Below are 14,917 nucleotides of genomic sequence, written 5' to 3' on the forward strand. Positions count from 1 at the left end.
ACAACTGTTGGGATCAGACACTGTCACCTAGTAGATGGAGTAACAACTGACTCAGATGTTCAACTGAGGGCCACTGCACAATCAACTGTTGGCTCCCTGATGGGGAGGATGCGCCTCTGTCAGAGTGACAGAAGTGGTCTGCATGGTGAGTAGGACACACGAGTGTTTTACCTTTACATTCACAGATTAGGTTTCAGAGAGCCAATCCATCAAACCATGCCCAAATAAGCCAAGCCACGGCTGCAGTCACAGAACATCATCCACATTGCCTCAGGGCTCACTGTTCAGACACTACTAGCACAGAGCTCTCTAAACCCCTGCTGGTGCTGAGTACTATCTAGTTTATTCCTTGGGCAAATCAACTGTGCTTAATCTAATCTATCTAAAGATTCTTTTAAAAGGTCCAGCCAATGTTTCAAAAGTAAATGTAGTTGTTCAAGTTCAACAAATAAATACTGCATAGGTGTTTTTTAACCCTCCATGTAAAAATTTGTGTCATACATATAGCAAAACAAAATATTACCATGAGGGCTAGAAAGGCAGCTTAGTAGCTGAGTGTATCTGAGCTCAGTTCCCAGCAAACCCAGTGTCTGTATAAACATCTGCACTCCTGCACAGGGGATCTAATGTCACCTGTGGACACTAGCACTTTGGTACATATGCCTATACACAGGCACATACATAATATAAAATTAAAAGTAAAATAAGTCTTGGAGCTGGAGAGATGGCTCAGTAATGAAGAACACTTGCAGAAGGTCAGGGTTCAGTGCCCAGTACCCACAGGGTAGCTCAGAGCCATCTGTTACTCCAGTTCCAGAGGATCTAATGCCCACTTCTGAATGCCATGGGCACTAGGCACTCAAATGATACAAAGTCATACAAGCAGACTAAACACATACATAAACATTTTCAAATCTTATTGTAAAAAAATAATAAAAATAAATCTTTAAAAAGAATAATTCACATGAAGAAAAAGAAATGCCACTACATTTTGAGAAAGCTACATTTTGAAAACTACCTGAAAATGGCACTTAAAATGAAGTGACACTTCATTTCAAAAATGTATTAAAATCAAGAAGCAACTGCTTATAACATACAATATGAAAAGCACAATTAGTACTCCAAGTGCCACATATATAAAGTTGTAATAGTTTACAACTATCCTGTGAAAGACTATGAAGAGTTGCAGAAAAAATTATTTTTGTTTGATTTTTAAGCTAGGATCTCACTATGTAACCCTGGATGGCCTAGAACTTGCTTAGTAGACCAGAATAGCCTGGAACATAAAGAGAACTGACTGTCTCATATCAGTTGCACTGATTCTAAACACTAGCTGATACTAGCCAGCAGCAGTTGTACTAACACTAAAAACAACGGGACGCTGCCTGTGTGCTGAGACTAAAATACAGCACTACCACACCTGGCTAAGGATTGTTTTTTAATTACCAACTGATTTTAATAGCCAGCTTTATAACTATATCCTCTCTCAGCTTTATAATTAAATCCTTCAATAAACAGAAATATACAGGATGATATATAGTGCCTTGTATCCAAGATAACAAATAGAGTACAAATATACTCAATGGGAAACACTGCAGTGTGTTTTGGGTTACCCCTCATAGGCTGATGTTCTGAACAGTTGACTGCATTTTAGCATTATGTAGCACTAAAATAATCTTTAAATAACTAAAGAAGTTTACTGAATAATTATTCTCTATAAAAACTTAAGGTTATTACATATCCTTATTAACTATTTGATGATTCCTTACTCACCCTACCATTCTTCCTCCTAAATCCTCCCAGATTGTCCTCCGCAATTCCCCAATAGCTCACTAAGTCTGATCTGTGCCACCCACATACTCTGGGTATGGGGCATCCCATCCAGCAGAGTGTAGTCACCCCAGCAGGGGCCACACTTAAAGAAAAGACTCGTCCTCTCCCTAGAAAGACTAATTTTTATACTGACTGAGGTAATAATCTTTCCAGGGCCATAATATAGTTTATGAAAATAGAACTGTCTCTCCACGTCAGCTCTCTGACTTTGGGCTCTTTCAGTCTTAAATGTCTAAGAACTTCCACTAGTACATATACTAATGGGAATTAAAGTTGTAACAGTTTTAATTGATTATGAACAAAAACTATATTTTACTATTTTACAAGTTTATGTATTTAAATTTAAAGGTTATTTTATATACTATTTTGTTTTGAGTTTTCTAACTGAAAAGAATTGCTTGGCAGGAGCCTCTATGCTCTGAAGCTTGTACTATTGAAATGGCACAAAAACCTCTAAAACTCCAGCGACAACTTACCTATATGTTCAATTTATCTTACTTTTCCTAATAAAAATTATGTGTAAATAGAGAAGATAACCACGGCTCTAGAAACCACAGTGCAATTAAAACCATGCCCTGAGGGCTGCAGGGATGGCTCCTGGAGTTACGAGTGTGTACTGGGCAAGCATGAAGAGCCGACTGGAAATCCCCAGCACCTATATAAGCAGCCAGGCACACACCTGGAACCCCAGCACCACTGGAGGATCACAGCAACTTACTGAACACTTAATGTTCTTCTCTGGCCTTTACGTGCATGCAGTAGCTCACACACATACAATCAGCTGCCACCACATAAATTAAGACAGTTTAAAAGTCAAATGAACAGTGTCCCATACATCATTCTCCTACAATGAGGAATTTATTTTTGTTTCACTTCTTACTACCTTTTCTCAAAAAGATCCAGTGCTTGCCAAAGTAAAACTCAGTAGCCAACTCAGTGGTCATGCCCATAGTGCTGAGCATGCAGCTGAGGAGAGAAGGGCGGTTATGAGTTCTGGGCCAGGTGTGCCCATGCAGTGACAAGCCAGACTAGACTAGCACAACACCGTCTTTAAAATAAAAATTAAGAGTAGCTTAACATGGCACAATGCCCCTGTGTTTAATTCCTAGTACCACATACATAGGCACACACTTGAGTTGTAAAAAAAACTTTGGTATGAATATGGAACAAAAAATAAATACTTCTAAAGCAATCTCTTAACCATATTCTTATATTCAGACAAGCTATAGGAATAGTCCAGTTCTGCATAAAATACACTGTATCAAATATTTTAAATGTCACTGCCTTATATGTAACTATAGTGATTCATTTACAAGCACTCACTAAACACCTAAGTACAAAATACTGTACAGATGTTAGAAAGAAAGCAGTAAAAGCAAACATTCATTTTGCTTTCACTGACGCTCAGACAGGCTGCAAACTAGTAAATAAGTAGTAGAAATAAGTAGGTAGCAAATAAGGAGGTACAAAAATACTCTAGAGGTCATACTATGAGACTACAATAGAAAATCTGATAAGAGGTTTTAAATAGGTCAGAACTGTGTTTCTAAAAAACAAGTTAAAGCCAGGATTTTTTTTTTTTAACTTGACACAAGCTAGAGTTACCAGGAAAGAAGAGCCTTGCTTAAAAAACTGACTCTATCACATTGCCTGTAGGCAAGGCTGTAGGGCATTTTCTTATATTAATGATCGATAAGAAAGACTAAACTGGGCAGTTCACTGCCTCATAGAAAATGATGGCAAAACAGACGGCAAAAGAGAGCTGGCTAAGCCTCCCTAGTCTCTGCTTCGGTTCCTGCCTCCGGGTTCCTGCCTCCGGGTTCCTGCCTCCAGGCTCCTGCCTCCGGGTTCCTGCCTCCGGGTTCCTGCCTCCGGGCTCCTGCCTCTGGGCTCCTGCCTCCGGGCTCCTGCCTCCGGGTTCCTGCCTCCGGGTTCCTGCCTTGCATTGCTGCCTTGGACTGCTGCCTTGGCTTTCCTCAGTGGACTGTGCGACCACGCATATGTAAACCAAATAAACCCTTTCTTTCCCACGTTGCTTTTGGTCAGAGTTTTGTCACAGCAACAAAAGCAAACTAAGACACCAAGTACACATGTCTATAATCCAAGCCCAGGGAACGCAGAGGCAGGAGAATCACAAGGTTGAGTCTTGCATGGATCACACTCCAATCTCCAACAAAACCAGGTGGCAGGTGTCAAGTAAAGTTAAAGCCACACAAAATGCCTAAAAAACACAACAGGCAAAACATCATGGAAAAAACCACAGTGGACATTTGCACTTGCAGAATGCAAAGAGGACAAGCATGGCTAAAGCACAGTGAGACTGGGTGAGTCTCACAGGCTGCCGAGAGAAGCTAGGTTTATCACAGGCCGCTGAGAGAAGCTAGGCTTGTGTGAGATGCACCAAGGACACACTGAAACGTTCTCAAGTGGCAAGCACTTCCTTTTTTGTTTTTCAAAGGGCCACTTGGCTGAGGAAAGAGTTTACTAGACGGAAGAAGCAAGAGCAGAGTCGGGAGAGTAGGTTGACTTTGGCAGTACTCTGGGTGTACCAACCTTCAAGTAGCTTTAGAGAGTCTACAGATGCAGAAAATGTTCTGAGGGAAGACTTTAAAGAGCTTACTAATAAGAGTAGGTTCCAAATGCAGAGTCAAAAAGTAATAATGATCTAATTTCTCCACTAAACAAGTGGGAAGATAAGATGCACATGAAAGAAAGATTTAAAGAGGAAAAGAAGATGTATTTGGGACATGTTAAAATCTGAGATTTTTCTATGGTAATGCAATCAAACTGGGAGCCTCAAAGGTATTTCTAATCTACAAATAAACACCAAAGGTTATAATATAGAGAAAATTTTAAAGTATATGGGCTGAAGAAATGATTCAGCAGTTAAAAGCATTGATTGTTCTTCCAAAGGAACTAGGTTCAATTCCCAGCACTGTGGAGTTTTACAACAGTCTGTAACTCCAGCTCCAGGGGATCCAAAACCTTCTTCTGGCCTCCAAGGGCACTGCATGCACATGTATGCAAGCACACATACAGCAAACCATCCATAAACATAAAAATAACAAAGTTTTCAAAAATTTTAATATAAAAGGTAGAATATTATTCCAGAGACTCATGCTAATATTTTCTTATAAATTCAAGACAAATGGAAATTGCTTATCTGTAAATGTGAATAGCTCTTCTGTTTTCTCAAATAAAATAATAAGAGCCATACCCAAGCTTTTCAAATATGGGCTTGGGCTGAGCCCATGTAGCTAAATTCTAACTAACTATCCCTGGGCCTAGGCCTAGACCTGGAAGCTTCTAACCCCCATACAATCTAATCTTCTACAAGCCCAGACCAGTTTCTGCATCTAGCCCCCGTCAGCTAATCAAGGCCTAGAATGTTTCAGCTTCCAAGACTTTACTGCTGAATAAACTCACACTTTCCAGCTCTTTCTGAACTCTGGCTGACTGGTTCAAACTCCTCCCAAGCTGACTAATTCAAATTGGCTTCTCTGAGCCTCTCTCTGAATTGCTCTAATTGGAAACACTGCCTCTGAACTCCATGAACTGTACTGCTGTGAGCTGAACTGAGCACAACTAAATTGACTTGACTTGACTTGACTTGACTGGCCTCCAAGGGCATTGCATACACGTGTATGCAGGCATACATACAGGAAACCATCCATAAACATAAAAATAACAAAGTTTTCAAAAATTTTAATATAAAAGGTAGAATAATATTCCAGAGACTCAAGCTAATATTTTTTATAAATTCATGACATAATGGAAATTGGTTATCTGTAAATGTGAATAGCTCTTTTATTTCCTCAAATAAAATGATAAAGTTAAATAAAAATTAAGAGTAGCTTAGCATGACACATTGCCCCTGTGTTTCCTAGTACCACATACATACGCACACACCTGAGTTGTAAAAAAATTGAATTGACTTGACTTGAATTGAATTATCTATCCCTTCCTACTCCTAAGCCCCTCTTCCTCCTGTCTGTCCTCATGAGAGTTGGGCACATCGTAGCTCTGACTCACTCTGTCAAATCTTTCTCTGATTAGTCACTTTGTCTGCCCCTCAATTAGACATCATTGTGTGGGATCAACAGTATGTGCTAAGGATATATCTATACTCCAGCCACAGGGGTTAAAGATGTGTGCCGGGCTGGCGAGATGGCTCAGCGGGTAAGAACACTGACTGTTCTTCCGAAGGTCCTGAGTTCGGATCCCAGCAACCACATGGTGGCTCACAACCACCCGTAATGAGATCTGCCGCCCCCTTCTGGTATGTCTGAAGACAGCTACAGTGTATTACACTGGAGCGAGCTGGATGGAGTGAGTGGGGCTGTCCTGAGTTCAGTTCCCAGCAGCCCCATGATGGGTCACAGCCATCATCTGTACAGCTACAGTGTACTCATACACATAAAATAAATAAATAAATAAATAAATAAATAAAAGATGTGTGCCATGTCTACATTCCAGCTGCATTGTTAAGTTTGGATGTGACCCCTCACCAGAGAAACCATGTTGCTGGATTAAAATTCCTATAAATTTATCGACCAATCACTTAAATCGTAAGAATAAGGTAATACTGAACTCAGATATGAACTAGAAGACTAAAACTCAAAAAGCTGTTGTATGTAAAAGCCCCTTGAATATCACAGCTTAATGAAGTTTTATAACTCACATAATTTAAATTAAAAGTATCATATCAACATGAGTTATATTTGCATACTTAGGAGAGAGAGAGAGAGAGAGAGAGAGAGAGAGAGAGAGAGAGAGAGAGAGTGTGTAACAAGAAAAAGAGGATATGAATTTTGAGAGAAGACAAGGGGTGTTGCATGGGAGGAGGTGGAATGATGTGACTGTAAATTTTAAAAATAAATAAATTTTATATAGAGACAGACAGACAGACACACACACACACACACACACACACACACACAACTACAGTGTTTTGCAAACTGCCTCAAATAAAGGGTTTAAGAAGGCTGGAGAGAAGGCTCGCTAGTTAAAAGTATTCTCTGCTCTTGCAAAGGACAGTTTCCAGAAGAGCAGGGCAGTGACAATCACCTCTCACTCCTGCATCAGGGCATTTGACATCTGACACCCTCTTCTGGCCTCCATAGGCACCTATAATTATGTACACACACTTCCAAAAGACACACATACACATAATTAATATTGAAACTTTTTAAAATTAATAGATGGGCTAAATCAGCTTGATCAAGGTAATATCAGAAACACCAATAACAACCAAAACAGGAAAAAGGTGCATCTTTCTGAAGATCTCTAGTAAAATGATATAAAAGAGGTCTGAAGAAATTGTTTAGTGCTAAGAGTGCTTGCTGCTCTTATAAAGAATGCAGGTTCAATTTACAGCATCCAGATGGCAGCTAACAACTGTGGCTCCAGATCCAGAACATCAGACACACTCTTCTGGGCTCCACAGGAACCAGATATGCTTACGATGCACATACAACACACACACAGAAAATCAAAATAAGTAATATTTTTAAAATATAAAAGAACTGAATAAGTTTCTAGAATCTCTTAAAAATCTAAATGAATGAATACAACTGACAATCAGCCATCCACACCTATGGGTTCCATATGGACTAAAAATAGTCAGGTGTACAACTGCTGTACCTATACCGACTTTTTCTCTAGTCATTTCTGAAACAATATGGTCCAACAAGTATCTACACAGCATTTCTATTAGATGCAAGCAATGGTTAAGCTATACAGGAAGATGTTTGAAAATTGCATATAAATACTTTGGCGTTTTACATCGGGGACTTTATATTAGATGTGAATATCCATCGGGGTGAAAAGTTGTTTTAGAGCCAATACTCAAGGATGCCAAGGACCAACTACAGAACTGGAAAGCAAACAACGTCAAAGTTAATTACAGTAGGTTTTTGCACTATTCCAAACTGCAAACTCCCTCTATGTGACACATTATAAACATTTATAGGTCTGTGTGTACATGTACAAGTGTAAATATAATTATACACTATACTTCAGGGTTTGTTTTGTGTTGCTGATGCTGTGGCTGGCTTTTTCATTGCCTTGGTGCTGGGGATGGAAGAAGGAACTTTGGCATATGCCACGGCAAGTCCGACAGTATTCCCCAGCCCTGGTTTAGCACGGCTTACTAATTCTTACATGCGTACATGATATGGTGAATGAGTAAGCTAAGCATTTGCTGCTTACAAGAGTTAGAAAACAAAAGAACAGGTAAAAAAGAAAAATCACCAAGACAGGAGTGCAAAAGCAGAATACAGAACACAAACTTAAAACAATTCAACACTTTTTAAAAAGTTATACAAATAAAGAAAAGACTTGGTTCTGAACCAACGCACACGCAACAGTTTGCCTAGGTACTTAATAAACTACAGAACTCACTGAATTACTGCTTTGTCCTAAAACTGAAGTGTCAAGTAAATAAAAACAGCTCCACTGATAAAAAACACTGTCAATTAAATGAAATGCTAAGTATGACTGCTTATCTTATAATCCCAACATTTAGGAGGCTGAAGGAGGAGGACCTAAACTTTGATGCAGCTATGAGCTACACTGTATGTTCTAAGCAACCCTAGGCTACAGAGTAAGACCTTAATTCAAATGACAACGATATTAATAGAAAATGCTTTCCTCAATTAAGTAACAGAATGGTATTTATCATGCTACATAAAAGCAAAGCATTTGTAGGAAAACAAAGCTTCAAAAAACATATACAAGTCTTTATATGTGAAAATATAGTTGAAACATAACATTCTTTAATGGAAGCATATCTGAAAATACGAAGTTTGGTACCTGCAAGCAAAGTACAGTGGCGTGGCTCCTGATACATTCGGCCTGTTAATATCAGCACCGCTGTCTAGCAAGCACTGCACTGTCTGGGGAAAAAGTTAAAACAGTAAAGCCAGAAAAGGCAAACAAAAGATACGGTTATTAGAACTTCAATCCACATAAGAAGACTTCTCCCCACAATTCATTGTTAAAAAGAAAATGGGTGTGCAGGCTCACGGTGGTTATTGAGAGTGAGGAAGTCCAACTCCATAGAAAGGTCTCTGACCAACCACTCAGGTACACTGTGACCTCTGGGCAACTGTCAATGTAATAGGAAGTGTACTTGCCTGGGAGAGCCCTCAATCATAGGGCAGCCATAGTCATGACTACTCAAGACATGAAATATGCCTAATGAAACCAAGACACAATTATTTAAAGTTGCATAGCTACAAAAGGCTAGCAAACTAGACACTCACTATTACTTTTAGGTGCCTACATTTTGAAACTAAAACTTTTTACCTCTTGAAATATAAAAATTAGACCCAGAGCTATGCTTCTCCAAAAGCCAGACTGTAAATACTGAAGTACAACATGTTAAAAGCTAGGAAGATCTCTTCCAACCAACCGAAGTCCATGCTGGCTCACATTCTCTCAATCTCAACCACATACACTCAGTCCCCTGTAGTCATCTGACTCACATGGAAAGTGCGTTCACACAAAATCTTAAAAATACACGTGTGAGATTCAGGATAAAACAAGGCCCACCGGAAAAACCTCAAAAATAATGTTTTCTAGTTTTATTCCTATGGTCCTCATTTGAGAGGAGGAGGAGGAGAAGGAGGAGGAAGAGGAAGAGAAGAAAGAGGAGGAGAAGAAGGAGGAGAAGGAAGGAGGAGGAGAAGGAGGAGGAAGAGGAGGAAAAGGAAAAGAAGAAGGAGGAGGAAGAAGAAGAAGAGGAGGAGGAGAGGAGGAGAAGGAGGAGGAGGAAGAGGAGGAGGAGGTATATAAAGACATTAAAAAGAAAACAGCTTCGGAATTAAATTGTTTTAGTACTACTTCTAGATCAACCACACATATTGATGTACTAAACCTTAGTCCCAGGTCAATAACAAGATCACAATGCATACCCACACAAAGTGAAAGAGGAAAGAGTCCAGGAGCACACTGACTAAGTCAGTTAGGTCCTCCACAGGGAGCATCTGGCAATGCCAGGAGGTATTTTGATTTTCCTGACTAGAAAAGACAGGATGCTATTGGTTAGCTAATGAGCAAAGATCAGGAATACAGAAATTCTATCACATGCAGGACAGCACTCCCGCTTCCCCCCACCAAAAAATAAAAATTAAAATTAAGTCCAAAATAAGAAACCTTGGTGTACAGCTAAGCCAGGCAATGATTCATCCTACATACAATGTTCCCAGTTGGTACCCCTTACTACCTCACTACTGAGTAAACAGGCAATATTTAAGATATAACTAAAGCAAACCTCTAAGAGGAAGAGGAAAATCAAATCAAAACAGAACTCAGAGTAATATAGAAAATAAAGGAGCCACACAAAAACATTAGCAAAGTACCTGGGCAGGGTGGTACCTGCCTATAAGCTCAACTCTCAGGGGGTTAACACAATATTCCAAGTATAAGGACACCTGGGTACAAAGCAAGGTAGAGGTCAGCCTGAACTACATAATAAAGCCTAGTCTCAAAAAGACAAGATGAATGGAGGGAGAAAGGGAGACAAGGAAGAAGGGAGGAGGACACCCTTAAAAAGGGAGAAGGGGTATTTTAACCATGGAACAAGGGTAGAAACTTGAGGAGAAAAATATTTAGAAAATGAGAAAATTTAAAATTTTATAGTAGATATATCCAACTAACATTTAGAAAGATAATATTTGGGACCTCAACAACACACAAAAAGCAAATAAACAGAAAATAAGATGAGAAGATAGGAGAATCAATAGAGACTGCAGAAACCGACAGCAGACAGGCATGGCATGACACAGACGTCAGGAGCTAATCCCCAGGCTGCCCAGAACTGAGCAGCACAAAGGCAAATCTGAACAACTCACCAAGCACCCACTCTCAATACATGTAAAGAACAAAGCAATGTTGATGTAAAAGTTTTTAGTAGGAAGTATGTAAGATCTCAGAGATGACCTGAAATCAAACATTAAACTTCATAAATGTAACATTAGAATCTAAATCATTTTTAAAGCCTCCAAGTTTTTAAATTATTTTGAAAGTATAAATCTCTAGTCACTCATGCTACTACTCATATAATCAAAATGTACTAATCTTTTTTTTATATCTGAAATAGCTTTGTCAAAAGTAAAAAATAGGGAAACTTCTGCTCCCCCCAAAATGAATTAAAATAAGAGATAATATAGAAACCAAAATATAAGAAATTGAACACAAAAGATTACAAATTATTCAAATTGAGGGAAAGAAAAAGAGAACTGGCAGACTATCTAACCAACTTGTCTTTATAGACAAGAACTTTGCAATGCTATAGGATGTATGAGGAAAACTGCTGACCACACAAATAAAACTGAAAGACTGCAGCTTACCAAGTGCCTCAGCCCTGACAGCCCAGGCTCAGTGCCCAGAGCCTATTGATACAGGAGATACCTGACTCCACAAATTTGTCTTCTGGATCCCACATGTACATGGTGGTACACCTACACACCCATAACACATCATACAACACACTACACAAACACCAAAAGCAAAACCAAAAACCAAAAAAAAAAGACCACAGAGAGGAAGTCAATTACTGATTTCAAGAGTGTTCACTGCCCAATCCAATAAGACACCTTCATCAAACCTTCCCCTCAGAGTTCAGAGAGAACAGGTAGAAAGGCTGAGTCAGTGGACTTGGAGGACACCAAGAAAACAGGGTCTTCCATACACACTGGGCTGATGCACATATGAACTCACGAGACTACGGCAGCACTGCATGGGGCATGGACAGGTTCAAGGCAGATGGGATCCCAGCCCTAAGCTGGGAAAGTGCACACAAGCTGCCTCCCCTAATCCAGAAGCCACCTTCCATTTATAATACCTGCAAGAAAAAATTAGTTCTCTCCAATGACTCTCACTGAGGATACTAACACACTTGAGGCCCCATGTCAGCCAGCAGGAAATGGCCAAAACAGAATGAACTCCTGGTAATTTTGTAGACTTTTAGTATCACACTGTTTTTGTTTTACTGGGCTTCTAAGTGACAGTTTCTAATTTTGTGTTTTTATGGATTGTGTGTGCTCCTGTGTGTGTGTTTCTTCTATTTTTGTTGTTTTTCAATTTTTTATTCTGCTTTGTTTGCCCATTCGTTTTCTAAAAAGAAAGAAAAAGAAAGAATATGGAGAAGTGGGAAGGAATGGGAGGGGCTGGAAAGAGGAAACTAATCATACTATATTGTATGAAAAACATTTTCCAATAAAGAATGTATTTTTTAAAAGATGTTTACAACTTGACTCATCAGTAAAAATAATTTACCTAATTATATTGCCTAAAGAAAATGTATAAATCCATAAAGAAACAGTATACAAGTGTCAAAGATTGAAAAACAGCCATAGCAACTTACTATGTGAAGACATCCACCAAAGAAAAGCTTAAAACGTGTACATTACCACTTCAGGTATCTTAGTTTAAAAGCTTTAAAAGACTGTCATATATTGCTGCCTGAATTTACTAATATCTCGACATGAATTCTAAATCTAATTTTGAATTCTAAAAAGCTCAGTTGTAGGTTTTTTTTTTCCTTTTAAAGCAAGCAAACAGAGATTAAGGAAACTTAGAAACAACGCCTGCTAACAGGAGAGAGACATACCACTTGGTGGGATGGCTGCTCTATAGCTTTAGGTATGTGCTTCTATGTACGAGGCCCTAGGGTCAATCCCCACCAGCAAAAACGAAAGATTATAGAAACCTATAGTATATCCTATCCAGTTTCCAGGGAGACGTCTCAGTGGGTAAAAGTGCTTGCTGTGAAAGCAAGAAGACATGAGTTCAAATCCCAGCACTCACATAAAGGCAGAAGTAAGTGGCCAGCCAGCTTAGCTGAACTGATGATGAGCATCAAACTCAATGAAAGGCACTCTGCCTCACAGAAGTGCAAAGGAGTAAGAAATGACTACCCAGCATCCTCCTCTGGCCTCCACATGAGCATGGATGAGTGTGCCTAAGAATGAGTATTTGGGTCCCTATTTTTCAAGAAAAGGCCTATATGTGCATTTTGATCCTGGTTTCATCTTTCAGATTTCTGCCCCCAAAAGTTAGCTGGATCTGGTCTCAAAGCGGGAGTGAGACAGGCACTGCTATGACAGTCCACTGCTATTACAGAACGTATAGACAATGAACGCCATCTCCCAGAAGACCCAGGAGTGGTAAAAGCAAGTATACTGAAAACACATTTTCAGGGGCCAGAGACAGGGCTCAGTGGCTAAGATTACTGGCTGCTCTTCTAGAGGACCTAGGTTCTATTCCCAGCACCTACATGGCAGCTTACAACCACCTCTAAGTCCTTTCCCAGGGACAAGGACATGCACCAGGCATGCATATAGTACATAGACGTATATGCAGGCAAAATCCCATACAGAAAGAAAAGGTTCATCTGCAGCTCAAACATAACATAAAATATTAAAATTTACTACTTACACACATACACACATACACACACACTAGATAACATATATATTATAGTTAAAACTACAAGATAGTATAATAATATAAACAGCCTTAACATGTACCCAGATACTGTGCTGACAAGCACATAATGTTTCCACTTCTGTAAGCAGGATATTGAATTCCAAAAAGGTCAAGTAATTTATACTCCAGCACACAGATATTAAAAACCTAAGCCCATGATCAAAATAAGTATCTTTTTCTCCATAAGGTAGAAACTCCAATTTTTATGAATTCATATTTTTCTATAGTTTTATCTTCATAAACTACATTAATTATAGAATATTCTATTTACTTTTAAATGTCAACTTGCCACAAGTGAGAATGAGGTGGGAAGAGACTTGACAGTGGAAATGTCTGTAATGGATGGACTGCTTAGCTGATGCAGGAGGCCTCACCCTGAACACTGAAGGCACCAGCCCATGGGCTGGGCCCTGGCTGGCTGACAAGCTGCACCGGTCACTTCGCCCTGCTCCTGCAGAGAGCAGAGTGTGAGCAGATGGCTTTACGCTGCTATGGCCTCCCAGAGCAACGAGTGTAACCTGGCCTTGTAAACTGAACGGACCACTTGCTCGCTTCAGGTGCTTTTTGTCAGGATATCTTATTGAAGGAGAACTTATGATGCCCTAATCCTTACCAGAATCTATAAAGCAGTCTATATCTATAAATAGCGTAAATATCCACTTGTCTGGTTTTTAAATAATAGCATTTTGAAAACCATTCCACTTTTCACAGTGTTTCTGTATTTTCAGTTATACTGTAGAGCTTTCAGGATAAAACTAATTTAGCCAGGCTAAATATTCCTTTACTATTTTCAAGAAAGTGGGCAGGCTAACTTCAAGGAAATCACAGCAACAAAGTATGACCTACAGCATGAATTGCCAATGTTCCTGTCATATTCTCATGTATCTTGCAGACACTAAAATTCTCTTTCTTATGTATGTGTCATCTGCTTGCATGACCAAACAAATGCTGATAAGACAGACTTGATTAAGGTAGTGACAACAACTGATTCTAGCATTTTCTTTTCCATGCAGGTAGGTACTTTTTCCTGTTTTAACAAAATTATCCCAATTAAAATCCTAAGTACAGACTGGAGAGATGGCTCAATGGCTAAGAACATTTGCTGCTCCTCCACGTTCACTTCGCAGCATCCACACCAGGCAGTTCACAACCATAAATCTTTTTTTTTTTCTAAGATCCTCAATCTATGCAGCTATTAAGGTATTTTAAGATTTCACTTGTGGTTAAAAGCTGCCTGCAAGAATAATAGGGGAAACTACTTGCCCTAGTGGGAATGGAAAAACTGTATAGCTAAGAATCTCAATGTAAAATATTCCTTTTTTAATTGTATTAAGCTGCATTAAAGTGACTGAAAAGCGCATACCTTTAATCCCAGCACTGGGAGGCAGAGGCAGGTGGATTTCTGTGAGTTTAAGGCTAGCCTGGTCCACATAGCAAGTTCCAGAACAACCTGGGCTACAAAGAGAAACCCTGGGAGGTGAGGTAAAAGAGAAAAAGGAAAAAGAAAAGTCATCAACCACTGAATTCTTTAATTGCATCTGATATCCTTTTATGAAAGCTCTACAACAGGAAAGGAAATGACAGTTAAACT

The 14,917-nt window shown here is 39.3% G+C and overlaps 1 protein-coding gene across 3 annotated transcripts in view; it reads right to left on the reverse strand.

Annotated features, from left to right (window-relative positions):
• Hace1 (HECT domain and ankyrin repeat containing E3 ubiquitin protein ligase 1) overlaps positions 1-14,917 on the reverse strand; it is a 124,295-nt gene that overhangs the window by 71,389 nt on the left and 37,989 nt on the right. For 2 of the 3 annotated variants that reach the window (XM_031348528.1, XM_031348529.1), the window contains exon 7: positions 8,647-8,729. The exons of the other annotated variant lie outside the window; for it this stretch is intronic. In XM_031348528.1, the coding sequence (XP_031204388.1) occupies positions 8,647-8,729 (83 nt within the window). The remainder of the gene's footprint in view (positions 1-8,646; positions 8,730-14,917) is intronic. 3 annotated transcript variants of the gene reach the window in all.

The sequence above is a fragment of the Mastomys coucha genome, unplaced genomic scaffold (genome assembly GCF_008632895.1).
Source record: "Mastomys coucha isolate ucsf_1 unplaced genomic scaffold, UCSF_Mcou_1 pScaffold3, whole genome shotgun sequence".
Classification (NCBI taxonomy): domain Eukaryota; kingdom Metazoa; phylum Chordata; class Mammalia; order Rodentia; family Muridae; genus Mastomys; species Mastomys coucha.